A 14,987-nucleotide genomic window follows, 5' to 3' on the forward strand; every position below is an offset into this window, starting at 1 on the left:
ACAGCTGAGAAAGGAAGTTTTGCCGCTCCAGCTCCCACGTTTGCAGCATTTGGACAGCTTTCGTCTTCTAGAGAACAACAGCGGACCCCGACGACTCAACCCGGAGACCCTTAGCCACCAAAGGCTAAAGCAGCAGTTACTGGTGAGTTCTCTGAGTGAAAGGGAGATAAAGGCTTGTTGATGCTGGGCTGGGCATGGTCCATTAGAGGCAGTTGAAGAGTGTGGAGGCATTTGCTTAAAGCGACTGTCTGCAGTTCATGTTCCCCTCTCTCTGCTTTGGATTGTGAACTTTTGAAGCATGAGTTATTTTCCCTCCAGTTGTTGTTTTAATTTTCAAATGAGCTATGTTTGTGTTAACGCTGGATAAACGCTTCTACTGAGGTCAAAGGGTTAATTTTCTCATAGCTAAGTGGATGCTTGATAATAAAAAAAATGGCGTTCTGTGTTTTTGGGATACCTTTGTTTAGAGTACTGTTTTACATGTTCTTTTTCATTTCCTGTGGTGTGAAGAGACCAAGTAGCCATGTTGCTGGAAAGTAAACGTTAGATCCATAGTGAAGCTTGCTTCTTCTTCCTCAAGCTTGCTGCGATCTCACAGCGAAGGCTGCTTGTAATTCCCCCGGCTTCCCCTGACGTCTGTGGTTCAATATGAATGAGCTGCATCGATTAAACCTTAGTGTGGTGCTTGCGCAAAGGAGATGAGTCGTGTATGTGTGCTTGCTGGCGGGGGTCTGTGTCTCCTGAGCACTCACCAGACTCTTGTTGTCACGGAGGCGACGATATGAGTGACATATTTAGTCTGAATCTTAACTGAAGCTTTGTTATTAGAAGCTTTTTCTTGAATCTTAATCAATTTGAATTTACATTTCCTAAGGACCTGAGGAGAGATACATGTTATTGGTAGTAGCTGTGACAGAAGAAATGATCAAAAGTGCGGTCTGCATTATCGTTCCCTAGTTTCCGATTTGGATATATAGCGAAAACGTACACAAAATGTTCTGCCTCCTTCCTCAACCCTCAAAGCTTCTTGTCTCACATACTGAGAGCATGGCCTTCTAGTTAACGTTCGCCAGCTGTAGTCTATAGGGGTGCGAGGTTAGCACCGCTCACTATAATGGTTCTCATAATGAGGGTGGTGTGAACTTTATTTTTATACTCTCGCCTGCCATTTCAGTCATGTGCAGCAGCAGAATCCAGGCAACCACACATTTGTAAAACTATCGAAAGATCCCGCGACATTTCTGTGTAAGGGATATTTCATTTACAGACAGAATGTTGTTTAGTAGTTTATGGTGTTACTTGGCAGTGGTTGCCTTCATTCAGTTGTAAATCTTCAGATAATTATACGCATCCTTGAAAAAGATCTGCTCACACAAAAGCTCTTCCCTCTTACCTGTGGTGGTTGCTGAGAAACGACTGCTTTTGAAGTCATCTTGCATGCCATCATGTCATTAAGCAGGTGTTCTTCATCGCTCAGTCAACAGAGAAAGCGACTATGGAACAGGAGTGTTGGTGAGGTGGCGGGTGAGTGGGTTGGAGATGGTGTTTTTAATTCCCCGAAGTGGAAAAACAGCCGATTATGGATGGTGAAAGTTTGGCATTGCGTCAGTAATTATCAATACTGAACGATCCTACGTAAGACTGAGTGAAGTGGTAATGAAAAACTGACAGAGCATGAGGCACTTCTTCAGCAAGCTCCATTAGCCTGCAGCTCTGTTATCTCATGAAGGAGATGCAATCAACAAACCGCAGACGCGCTTTGGTAAAGGTATCTTCCCCGTGTACACAAGCTGTCTGCAGCCGTTACAGCTTCTTGTATTATACAGCGTGGGGGTTTTCCTGTGAGCAATCCTGACAGAAGTGGTGTTTTTTTTATTACTTTGGTACAGAGTTTGTTTAGCCTTCTTTCTTTCTCTGTTGTTGCTTGTCCTCTTTTAAGCCCCTGTCACACTGTCCCGAAATTGACACCCGATGGACACACGAATATGGAATTGTGAATTTCGCACCAAGATGGCCTCGAACCACACACGAAGGCAACATTTACATACATTTAAGACATACAACTGCAACGAAAGTAACACAAACAATTATGTTAAAGTATTATGAAACTGTACTGATATTTTCCGACTTTGTTCTTTACTTTCTCCGTCTTTATATGTAGAGGATATTAAGTTTTCTCCGTCATGTTGCTTCCATAGCAACAACAATTTCCTCGCCTTCAAAATAATATATTATATCCTTTTTAGTTTCACAGAACACAAATTGGGTTATTTACATAATATGTTTACATGATTTTGTTGTGCAATAAAACAACCAGAAGGACACACGATAAAGGAAATGTTCGGCTCTGATCGTAGCAACATCGGGACATTCGTGAGGGCATCTTAAGCCATCTTTGGCATGCCAAAGATTTTGCCACCGCTCCCGAAGTTGCTGCCGGAGCCTGAGAAACTCCACCGGCGGTCATACGATGGCTTAAGATGCCCTCAAGAATGCCTTACGAAGGGCAAAATGGACACACGAAGTCAACACGAAAATTAACCTTCACAAGGTCCTTCGGCAATGCTTTGTGATGCCAAAGATGTTGCCACCGCTCCCGAAGTTGCTGCCGGAGCCTGAGAAACTCCACCGGCGGTCATACGATGGCTTAAGATGCCCTCACGAATGGCCCGATGTTGTTACGATCAGAGCCGAATTTGAACATTTCCTTAATCGTGTGTCCATCGGGTGTCAATTTCGGGACAGTGTGACAGGGGCTTTAGGCATGGAGATTTGTAAAAGGAATTTAAGATGTGGAATAATAGTTGATATTCTGCAAAAGAGGACGTTTACATAACTCTTTTTACGGGATTAACTTCAGGAGTTTTTGAGATCAAGGAAAGTGGCAGAAAAAATAAGCAGTTTGTCTTCGGTCTCTTTGGTTAACTCCTGCCCTCATAACTATTCATCACAGGAAGAAGGCCTACAGACAAGCCTACGGATTTACTGGGCTGTGCTCCGTCTGATGGTCAAGTGAATCATCAGGCCAAGGCACATTCGAGGGCTGATCATAAATATGCATCACGCAAATTGAGAAGAAAAAAAAAGCCACAGTCACTTGGCAGGATGGATATCATAGGCTGTGGGTGCCCATCATGTTCTTCCAAACAAACCGAAGTAAAAATATTCCCTAGCGTCATCTTAATGTGTCATGGACTCTCGCCTACACAACCATAAATGCCAGATTTATCATTTCTTTATTCATATTTAGATAACATAAACAGCACACAGAAAGGGCTGAGAATCGATCTTCTTGCTATGAGACAACAGCACTAACCAGAGAGCCTGTGCTGCACAAGATTTAATGACATTCTGAATAGCTGATGCTGTGTTCCTGCTTTTCTCGTGCCACATAATACTGATTTCCCCCCTGATTCACCTTTATTACTTCATTAGTGAAAGCTCACAACCCTCACGAACACACAGGCTGAAACATCTGCATGCTGGGAAAAGATATCACTTGAGACGAGCAGGTGTAAATTTGATGTTTTGTAAAAAAAATTTTTATATGTGAGCCTTGTATTTTTGTGTGAGTTGTGCATGTATTGATGTGGGAGGCCCCTGTGCTGGGGGCCAACCTCATGTTTACATCAGTTGTAATGAAATTAGAGCCGTGTGGCGCCCACACTACAGGCCTCCACTGATCCTCTAATTCAATTACCCCCCTTATTAACGCTCACATGCTGCTGGCTGACCCAGGACCGCACACTGCTTTAGCTACACAACATTCACTCAACAGCCCGACTGCTTCTCTATTGAATTTACTATTTATCCGTCATTGTTTCTCCATAATACATGTGTGTGTTCATGACTGAAGTAGCCTCCCTATACCTCTAAAGAGGGAACGGTTTACATGCCAAACAATGTGCAGCATGCGTGAGAATCTGCAGTAGGAGTGGAGCGTGTTTTTTTTTTTCCACTTCATGTCTCTGTCACATCTGCTGCTAATATATATGAAGTGATTGTTTATGAAAAACACTGAATTGTTGTTTTAAATTCCATATAAAGCCATTTAGCAAAGTTTATTCTTAATAGTGGGAGGCGTGTGGCGTAGTGCGTTGGTGTTCGGATCAGGGGAGCACAGGTTCAAACCCCACTGCAGTCAGCATGTCGTTGTGTCCCTGGGCAAGACACTTCACCCCAAATTGCTCCTGTGGGGATTGTCCACAGTATTGAGTATGTAAGTCGCTTTGGATAAAAGCGTGTAACAAGTAAAATGTAATGTAATAGTGGTAGTACCAATACTGCTTCGCTTATTGTTCTGTTGGGCAGTGCAGGAAAAAACTGATGTTAAAAGGGGGACATTTTTCAAATACACTTTAAACGATCTTATTTCCATCTGGACCTTGTTCCTTTACATGTAAAATTATTCTTTAAAAAGTAATCACTCAATTCAATCCAGTAAACCTTGATGGCATTCTTTCTTTACAATAGATTTCTCATTATTTTTGTATTGACTCTTTAGGCCTACTTAACAATCAACTTCTCTATTCATGCACAAATGTGTACTAAATGTACTAGGTTGTAACGGTATCATAGTTTTGATATAACAATGTAATATAACAAGGCTTATTTGGTTTATTATTATTATTACCCTACAAAATAAGAATAGTATTATAACAATAGCCCAAATAAATATCACATGCCTACAGTATAATTAACCCATACAGTAATAATGTAATTAAAGCATGTTAGTTTACGTGTTCGCAGCAATAAAGCATATTAAACAAACTACTCAATGAAACAAAACATCAGCCGTGAGCTTTTAAAATGTCTCATGATAATAAACAATTGATTTATACAGCACATCCAGACTGCTCCTGTCTTTCCCAATTATGTGTTTTCATTATCTGTAAACATGCTTCTCACTCCTGACCGAGACACACGGCTCGGATGTAAACTGTAAGGCTGTGTTGCTGTTGGAACAAGGCCCATCGCTGCTCTGCTGTAACAGGGCTACAAGGTGCTGGAGGAATGTATGCCATGATTGTACACACTTGAGTACGCACGCACGCACGCACGCACACGCGCACACACACCGCTGTAAGGGCCTTTACTTCACCAGATAACGGTACACTTATGATGCTGAGATTAGGTTTATCCCAGCCTTATCACAGATAGCAGAGAGGGATAGAATCCTTCCCAGTCTCCTCGAGGGGCTTCTGAGTTTCTGAGCCTGCTGACACCATCACCTTCATCTTCGTCATGATCAGCTGTGTAATTTAGTAAAGTACATTTACTCAAATATTGTTCTTAAGTACATTCAGGCTACTTTATACTTCTACTCCACTACATTTTGGAAGCCAATATTATCCTTTTTATTCTACAGCTTTAGTCACTAGTTACTTGACAGATTCTTATTATAAGCAAAACAAAATGTAAATAAACTGATCAATTATGACATAGTATTATAGGTTATTATATCAACAGCAGTATCAAATCAAATCAAAGTTTATTTATAAAGCACATTTAAAAGTGATTTTTGGTCGGGCCAAAGTGCTGTACATTACTACAATCACAATAAAAGACAATAAATTACAGCAGATATATAAAAAACACAGGGAAAAGTCAGGAGTCGTGCTCCGCTCTGACTAAAAGGCCAGGGAGAAGAAGTGTGTTTTTAAGAGTAGATTTAAAAACAGATTTAAGTATATAATGTCAATCAAATTAGCTCTACATTTACCAGCTTTTTTGCACCAATTAGGGCACAGTGGATAATAATCCAGTTATTTCATATAATGCTGACATAGACTATTACACAAAACAGTACTTTTATTTTGGTTTGTAAAATATATTTCGATGGCAGTACTCTATTACTTTTACTTACGTTTTGAATTCAGTACTTTTCCTTTTAGTATCGGTACTTTAACCAAAGTAAAATTCAGTATTTCTTTCACCACTGATTTTTAATGGACACACATTGCTTCTCCGTATTCAAGCAGCAATGTTGTTTTAAAAAAAATATAAGACCACTAAAACAGGTTTGAGATAACATGTCGCTACAGTAATATTAAATAAAACCTGTAAAATAGATGTAGTCGTGATAGTATCTTATTACGCTGAGCTAAAAGGGACTACATTAGAAATAGCAGTAGAAACATTGCTTCATATCTCAGATTAAAACGCTGCGGAAGTGTCTGAAGTTAAGCTGGTTAATGGGTTTACCACAGGTTGGCGGAATCCCCTGTCTTTTGACCCACGTGAGTGCATGCATGATACAATGAGGCTAAATCGTCTCATGCCCATTTTGAGGATTTCAAAGCTAAATCTCTGCCAAGTTTGGGAATCTCTAGCCACTGCATTGAGCTTATTAAAATTTCAATCTGCTACAGGCTCTCTTTCTCGCCTCGCAGGATGAATGTGCCCTTTTAATAATGTAACCGGTTTTTAACAAGATCGTAAAATGTTCATCTAACTTTCATAAGCCCTGTTAGCAAAGTGACAAATTCATGTGATGGCAGGAATCACTTTGGCAGTCCATCAGTTTTAGAAATGAGAACGCTGTTTGTTTTTTCTGTCTATGCAGCGCTTTGGAAGCTGTAGAGTTCTGCCTAAGTTTACAGCTGCCGGCAGGGAAGACTGAGCTTGTTGCTGTGTCACCCCTGTGGCTCTGAAATAGAGTTTAGTCATGATGGGGGAGATTTAGATTGGCCTTCTGGTAACTGATAGTGCTCCACTGAACACTCCCCTTCTCCTCTGCCTCATCTATAATGTACACGAGTTACACAGGGCTAAACCTTGAGAACACAGCCTTTTCAGATGTGATGGCATTTCTAAGCGATTTATGGCTGATGAGCTCTCTCTGATTTTACGCTCTTTAACACAGTGTGTGTTTCTATTAGTTGAACTGGGGCAGGGTCAGGGTGGCGTGAATGTAAAAGCTGCTAGCTGTTTTAGTAGTGTGTGTGTGTGATCCGTCCTCTCAGGCGTTGTTGGAGTAATGTGACCTTCATAGGCAAATTAAAATATGTAGCAGGCATGCATTGATTTTTAGACTGGCCACTGGTATTTATGGACTCAGCCGGTGCATAAATATTGATGCTTGTTCTTCTTAAGAAAGATCTGACTTTGTGCATCTGTTCATGTTATGCAATTATTTGGCAATTGAGGTACAGTAAAGGGAAAAAAAGGTATGATATGGTAGTACCTGATAAAAAAAATGGTAGCTCATGTGTTTTAGTAACCTGAATCTGCTTGTGACCCAGCAGCAGCTTAATAAGGTCATTCCCATTATGTGATGGCTAATTACAATGCCTGTCATTAAAGTCCCCGAGCTGCACATTAGGAGCAGTTTAAAGGGACAGTTCAAGCCTAAACCTGTGCTGTTTATCCATTCATTAAGATACTGTTTTTCCAGCATTTAACAGTTTGGCTGACATTCTGACGAGCTCAGCTGGGACCTATGTTACATACGAATGAACATGAGTTAGCACGCGAACATGCTAAACTGGTCAACATTGTCAACAGTTCACCCACTGAACATCAGCCTGTTAGCATTGGAAACATGCGTCATAAAGCCCCATATGTGGCCTTAGTGCTCCATGTGTTGCCCTGTTTCTCGGAAACATAAACCTCTCACTGAGGGCTCAAATCTGAATACAAACTACTTTCTTCCCCGTTATCTGGCAGAAATGTCTACTTTCAAATGAAGTGATCTCGCAGGTGTTTATTCCCTGCCCAGGGTGAGAAGATGGAAGTCCGATCAATACCAATGTTTAATTGTTTTCATAGACTGTGCCCTGTTTTTCAGCACTAAAAACATGGCCCCAGTGGTCTTCTATTACCTGTTTATGGATTAAGTATTTTAATCCAATGTTTTGGCATTTTTTGGCTTTTATTAGACATCCCCCGCTGAATTAAACCAGGGATGTGGTTGTTAGAAAGACTGGGTTTGGATCAGCTCCACTTACCATTTATTTAGTTGGGTGTAATATATAGATAGGTTTAGACTTTGGTCGTAACTCCATACATTATCCCACTGGCATCTGTTTTGTGTTCATTGCTCTTAATACTGCATGTTTATTTGAAGCTTGAACATGAACTAGCTTTATTTTTGAAATATTTTTGTTATTGTAAATCATCATGAGGAAGATGATTGTGCTCAGCCTAGTGCCCCTTAATTAAATCGGTGCCCGCGTGGAATTAAAGGCCAACAATGGCTGCCAGCGTTTCTCAGTCAGACGAGAGGGGGTGGCTGATAAGCCGGCAACTCACGGTGTCAGAAGAATTGCGATGAGCTGTGTCTGGAGTGCTGTTATTTTATTTCTCTATAACCCTCTCTAGCATCCAGGAATTGCTCCTTTGTCTCACTTGGGAATCCTTGTTCATCAGAGCGTTTTGTTCAGCAGTTGAGCTTTTTTTTTTTTTTTTTGGTGAGCTTGTTGTTGACTGTTAAACTCAGACTTCTGCCTCTCGCTGCATTTTGGATGCTGTCTTTTGTGAGGTATTGTTCTTTCTCTGTGCTTTGGGATGAGTGTGAGGGGCAAGTGATCATGACAGGCTGGTTTGGGATGACTCACACTGCTGACAATGAATTCACCAGAAAAAAGGCTGTTTTCTGGGACATATGCTTCGAATGCATCGCTCTCCTTCTCGCTGTCTTTCTCAGTTTTTTTTTAGGTATCACCTAGTTTCAGGGAAACGAGAGCTAGCCTGTGAAAGTCCAGTAAATGTGCTGATTAGAGCAAAACCATGGTGAAAAACCATCCAATATATATTCTATATTTTATGAGGATCAAAAAAGGATGGCAAGGAGCCAATCTCCCACTCCCAGAGCTGCATCTCAATATACTCTGCAAACTTGAAATGTAGCCTGATAGAGGTCTCACAGAGCAAAACATGGCACCGAGCCACTTACAAGGGTCTGAATATTTAACTTGCACTCCCTTAGAGGGTAAGAGAAACACCACAACATGTTTTGGAGTCAAAAAGTACCTTGCTTACTGTACATTATCAAAAGGCACTTTTTTAACCACTGCTGAATAAAGAGGTCATCCTTTACCACGTACAGTTGTTACACTGGCATTGAGTTGATATTAATTTACTGTGTGTAACACGCAGGTTATCAGTTACAGTATGTGATGGTGTATTATTGGGTGACTGGAGCTATTGCAGCATGCAGTAATTTAATCGGCAGGCTTGGATTGCAGCATGGACTTGAGCTGAACTTCAGGATCAGGTTGCAGACTTATATGCTGCGTTTTCTGTGAAGGAGAGCTTCGTTTATTTCACTATCTCTACGGTCCGGACAGACTTGTGGAGGCCTAAGGACACAAAAAGCTAACGTTTGTTACCTGCTCATCTTTTGGATATGAGGGAACTAGTCTTTAAGGCTTGCACCGTCTCTGTGTGGGAGAAGGTAAGGCCAGGCCAGTGAGAGCGCTTTGGAAAAAGTTACCTTTGTTCAGTGTGGGTAAGAAAATTCAGAAGGTACGGGGAAAGTTCAGGCAAGTTGATTGATTCGTGTCTGTTTGATGGTTTCACAATGAGACAAGTAGCCAGTCTCTGTCAGTGTCAGACACTCTTCTGACCTGTATGTTGAGCAATTGCTTTTTATTATAGTCACAAAAAAGGAAATGCTGGATTTGTAATACAGTAAAAGAGACTCTCCTTTGTATATAACAAAAGTTATAATTCCTTTAGAAAAATAAATGTTATGAATGAAGCTTTGAATTCCTATTTGTTTTTTTCAAATGAGGTTTTGGTATTAAATCAATCTTGGGTAAACTAGTGTAAGGGACTTTATCAAGTCATTTAGTCTTATATTCAAGCTTGATTTTTACATAAAGTTTTTAAAATCCTGCCAGTATTGTGAAATAGCTCCTCCTTTAGTGCTAGAACGCCTCTGGAAATGTCTCCGATAGGCACAGAGGGGCATATTTCTCCAGTAGACCCTGCATTTAGTCAGAAACTAGCTCTTAGGGATTAATATTATGTCATTCTGCTGGCTCTGATAATATATGATGGATAGGGTAAATGGCATTTTTGTGAAACATCAATTCCTCTGATTGGATAGTATGTTGTTGCTTATTGTCTTGAGATAAAACAATTGTAATAATCAATTGATAATGTAAATCAAGCTCTAAAGGTGAACACTTTAAAGAAGTCATTTTACTAATGTGTTTTGGTGACTATCGAATGTACCTTACACTCTGTACTGCGTCATACCCTCTGTGTGAAGGCCTCTCTTTATCGCTGTAACATGACCACAATGGAAAGTCACCCATCATTACTCAAACATTAAGCTCAGACTCAACCGAGTTCCTCATTCAATAGGCTACATTTGAGCTGCTGTGCTGACCTGTTGTTGCATAACACCGAAATAGTCATGCATTTACCTACTGGGAGTCTTTACCTGCTGTTGTTTGATATTTGGTTTGTGCTTTAACATTATTGAAGAGGCAGGGGGTTTGGTATTTCCTTGCTGCATTGCTGCCATAAGCACTGCCTTCGACTTAAAGAATGCCTCTCCCCTCTTTCTCTCTGCACTGATGATGACTCACACTCCAACACACCCTGCAGAAATCTCCTCTCAAGCACCCGAGAGAGGGAGAGGGAGAGAGAGAGAAGAGAGGGGAAGTGTTCTTATATATGTGGCTCGAACGCACACAATACCGGTTCATGTGTCCTTATCTACCTGCTCTGTCCGTCTGTTTACAGAAGTACCTGAGCTCATCAGTATTTCCTGTGGGATGGAAATGCAGCTGGTGTTTTTTCACGGTTAATCCCTTAGTGTATTTTCAAATTATTCGGGCAACAAATACTCCTATCTGCGACTGAGGCGCTTCAGAAGTGCAGATGAATTTGATGCTTCTAAGAAGGGCGAAATCACAACCTGCGGCCCCTTGCTGCATATCATCCTCTCACTTATCCCCTTTCCTTTTTATCTACGGCTGTACTATTTAATAAAGGGGAAAAAGCCCAACCACGAAATAAATACAAGTCCAAATTTGAGGTGATTACTTTAGCAGAGGGAGTTGTGTGTCAGACTAAAGCATTAGCAACATTATATCCATAAAGAGTTAGGTACAAAGGTGCCATTTATAGATTCTCCTCTTGATCCTCTCACCGTAGCCTGCCCTCCTGTGAGCGAGCTAACATTGTGTGACATTTGCAGTGATGCTGAAGTCCAGCCTGCACGTGCTGCAGCGCCGTAGGTCCGCTGCCTTCGGGCTCGCCGCTTCTCTGGAAATAGAAAAAGAGCAAAGAAACCGAGCGTGATTAATGGCCATATATGTGCAGCAGAAACACAACAGGCCTGTCTGCCGCCATTTCCTAACGCACGGCCCCACAGGCAGGCAATTGCATAACAGATCTGCCAACTTGCTCATGCTGATTCTTAATTGCTTTGGTTTCGTTCATTGTATTGCGGCTGCGTGGCCGTGTGCGTGTCAGGTGGGATCACAGTCTCAGAGAGATGTGAGCTGTTTCAGATTCAGAGTGGTTTGCCCCGCAACTCTCCTCTTATTTACAATGCCCCCCAGTTCAGCTTTCAGGACTGTCTTTGCAAGAAACGTTTTATCTCTCTCCTCTCGTGCCAGTCTGGATTTGACCGGCACTCTGATTTTTTTATACTAAGAATGTTCTATTTTTAGCTCACTGTGTCGAAACACGGCTGTCTCATCCTGTGTATGCATGTGCTCACTGAAATAACTTCCCTTCCCCAGAAGGCTTGAGTGGTCTCTTAAGCTACATGTGCTGAAGCCCTGTTTTGCTGCGCTTCACGCTGCATGCAAACCCATTACGCAACCCTGTGCATCAGCCGTGGGGCCACCGGGCCAGAATGGCAGCCAGCTACCAATCACTGTCCCTCTCATCTTTCCTTTTCCCCCTGTTTTCATCTATTTTTCCGTCCATCTGTTTTCCCCTTGCCCCCTCTGGTTGTCCCTTTTCACAGTTCATAGTTTTTAGGTAAAGGAGAATGCAAGGTGCACTGATTTGTTTGTATACAGCAGACTGTGTTTTTTGGGAGTTGATAAAAGCTGTGTTTTGCCGCCGGCATGCAGCGTGGTTCTCTCGGTGTACTGGAGTGTGAAGGCAGGTCAGTGGGGGCCAGCGGAAGAAGAGAGGACGATCTGTCCTCTGTTGTCAGCGGGCTTCCTGTGTGCTCTGTCTCATCTTAATGCAAAGTAGAGGCTTGTATTTTCTGAAGAATGAGGATAGTCTGTAATTCTCACAGTGCAGCATGTTAGCAATAACAGACCCTTGAATCCCTTATAATCCGTCTACTGATAAGGATCAAATGGAACATGGAGATCATAATCATATTATCATTAAAACATACTGTAGCTTGAACCAAGGCTGATTTCATTATATGTCTGTGTGTGAGTTGTTTTTCAAAAAGTAACTCACTACATTTATTCTCTATGCACTTAAGGTTGGGGACTTTAATAACTCATCAGATTATACTGAAACTGGTTCTAGCTTAATATTTAGTTTGTAGGTATATTAGTATAGTTTGCCTTGGCACAAAGTCTGTAAAGAGGGCATGGTAACAGCTAACCTGGGTCAAAAACTTTAGAAAAACTGTATCTTAATCTCCGTAATAACTACAATCCTTCATATTTGTTCAGTTTGTACAAAAAGTGTAAAAACAACAAGCCAGGTTAGTTGTTCCCAGTCTTTATGCTAACTACAGATAATGGGATGCTAGTTGTAGCTTCATATTTTATGAATACAGCTGAGTGGTTTTGAACTATTAACTTAAGTCGTAAAATTTATAGTTTAGTTTGAGTATAGTAAATACTACCTAAACCATGTTCTGTGTAATTTTAGCAAGACACATCATAAAAACCCCAGAATCTGAAAGATAGATTACAGGTAAATTATGTTCCACAAATTAAAAGCACATAATATTCTATTTAAGTGTGTTGAGAATATTCTGCCTTGACATCTCACATGAGTTGAACCTCAGATATCAACGCTAAGCTGTGACTCTATTAAGGTGGTAAATGAGCCTCAGACGGATATTTGAAGTAGCTCAGAGTTTTAATTGAATGAGCTGGGGTATCAGAGAAGTAATGTCACGCTCTCTTTCACACACAAACCACATATGCACACGCTCACAAAAACACACGCACAGTATTCTTATCCCATATTTTCAAAGCCTGAGAAATGCTTTGAAAAACATGCAGACTTTCTGTATGATATAATAATTCACTGCAGTGAAATTCAAGGCTGCACAGAAACACTTTTGATGTGGCATTGTACGCTGTGTGGAGAAATTAGAATCTCGGCAGTCTGCATCAACGTGTATGTAGATGTAAACCGTTTTGCATCAGCATCTCTTCTGTTTCAAAAACAAACTTTTGCTTTGCCAGCACAAATGCCATGGTAACTGCTTAGCCCAGGGCAACATTTGTTCATTATTCGTTCTCAGTGGAAAGATAATCAGTAGGACCCTCCCGTGTTACGCAATTCACTGATTGTACTGGACTGTGCTTTGATAGGAGCAGCCATCAAACACTACATTGCATTTTTTTACCACTGTATGCTAACTGCTATGCAAAACGGGTAAACCTATTTCTGTGAAGACATCAGAAACAGGTTTATTACCAGGTAGGTTTACACGTACGAGGAATTTGACTAGGTGTCCTGGTGCATAAAAACAAGAATTAAAAACACAAGAAGAGAACTAGAAAAACATTACAAATAATAAAAAATATATAGTAAAACTAGGGGTGTAACGGTATCCGTATTCGTCCCTTACCGTCACGGTTCGGACGTCACGGTTCGGCACATGCAGTCACACGGCCTTTTTTTACGAGTGGGAAAAAAGTCTGTCACTCAGGGCAGTATCCATTACACTATTTATAATCCAGGGGGCGGTATTGCGCCTAAAAGCCAGCCGCCCGTATAACAAATGAAGAACAAAACGAACACAATACATGAAGAAGAAAAGTTAGTAACGATGGCGAGTTCACACAACACACAGGAGCTAGAAGACCCACCTGCTTCTTTTAAATCAGGTGTGTGGGAACATTTCGGGTTCCCTGTGGACTACAACAATGATGGGGTGCGAGTTGTGGATCGGACGAGGACGGTTTGTCCGCGTTGTTCGATAGCGGTGCGGTATGCTAGTGGTAACACGTCAAACATGCTCAATCACCTCCGAGTCAGTCTCAGTCCCCAGCGAGAGGGTTTTCTCGACGGCAGGTGACATAGTTACCGCAAACAGATCTGTCCCTCACTACTGACAACGTAGACAAACTCATCTTTTTGAAGAAAAACTTGAAAATAGAGTAAAGCTTGAGTATCTTTATTTAGGCATAATGGCAGGGCCGTGGGAAGTAGGGGTGCTTGAGGGTGCTGCAACACCCCCTGGTGGAGGACAGGGGATCTGCACTTCCACAAGATTAAATACAAATACAATTAAAAAAAAAAAGAAGAATTTTCAGCCTCGACGTAACAACATTCATAATCAAGTAAAGATAACACCCTTTTCACCCCGGTTACATTTTCCATTTGCCCCGTACGATGGGCGCTTTAAGTGATGAAAGTGGGGGATGTTGGCTTATCAGGCGCCCGCAGCTCACAGCCAGCGTGAGGGAGAGAGATAGATAGAGAGAGGGGGTGCACCTGTACCGGCGGGGAATGTTGTTAGCTTCTGCTGCGCTAACGGATATAAGAAGCTCTTTCTACAATAATGTGGAGGGAGAGTTCTGTCCTGTAAGACTGAGAGGCACAGTGAGGTAAAAGACTCTTAGTGTTTAGTTCACTTTAGTCTAAGTTATCTCAGTGGGTCTCAAACGTTTTGATCACAATTTCTGTAAACAAATATTTCCAAGGCACTCCTTTATAATTATTAGGATAAATAAAAACAGGTTTGGAATCATTCCAATGTATACTATCGGACAGTAAACCAAAAATATCGTTTAAAACTGGAGAGATTTAAAAATATGCATAAATAAATAAATAAATGTTAACTGATAAGATATAAATGAACCACA

The 14,987-nt window shown here is 41.3% G+C and overlaps 1 protein-coding gene across 1 annotated transcript in view; it reads left to right on the forward strand.

Moving 5' to 3' along the window:
* LOC104950389 (peripheral-type benzodiazepine receptor-associated protein 1) overlaps nucleotides 1–14,987 on the forward strand; it is a 47,393-nt gene that overhangs the window by 12,476 nt on the left and 19,930 nt on the right. The window contains exon 4 of the mRNA XM_010776912.1: nucleotides 5–142. Within this exon, the coding sequence (XP_010775214.1) occupies nucleotides 5–142 (138 nt within the window). The remainder of the gene's footprint in view (nucleotides 1–4; nucleotides 143–14,987) is intronic.

Source organism: Notothenia coriiceps, unplaced genomic scaffold (genome assembly GCF_000735185.1).
Source record: "Notothenia coriiceps isolate Sejong01 unplaced genomic scaffold, NC01 NC01_scaffold00000339, whole genome shotgun sequence".
NCBI classification, from domain to species: domain Eukaryota; kingdom Metazoa; phylum Chordata; class Actinopteri; order Perciformes; family Nototheniidae; genus Notothenia; species Notothenia coriiceps.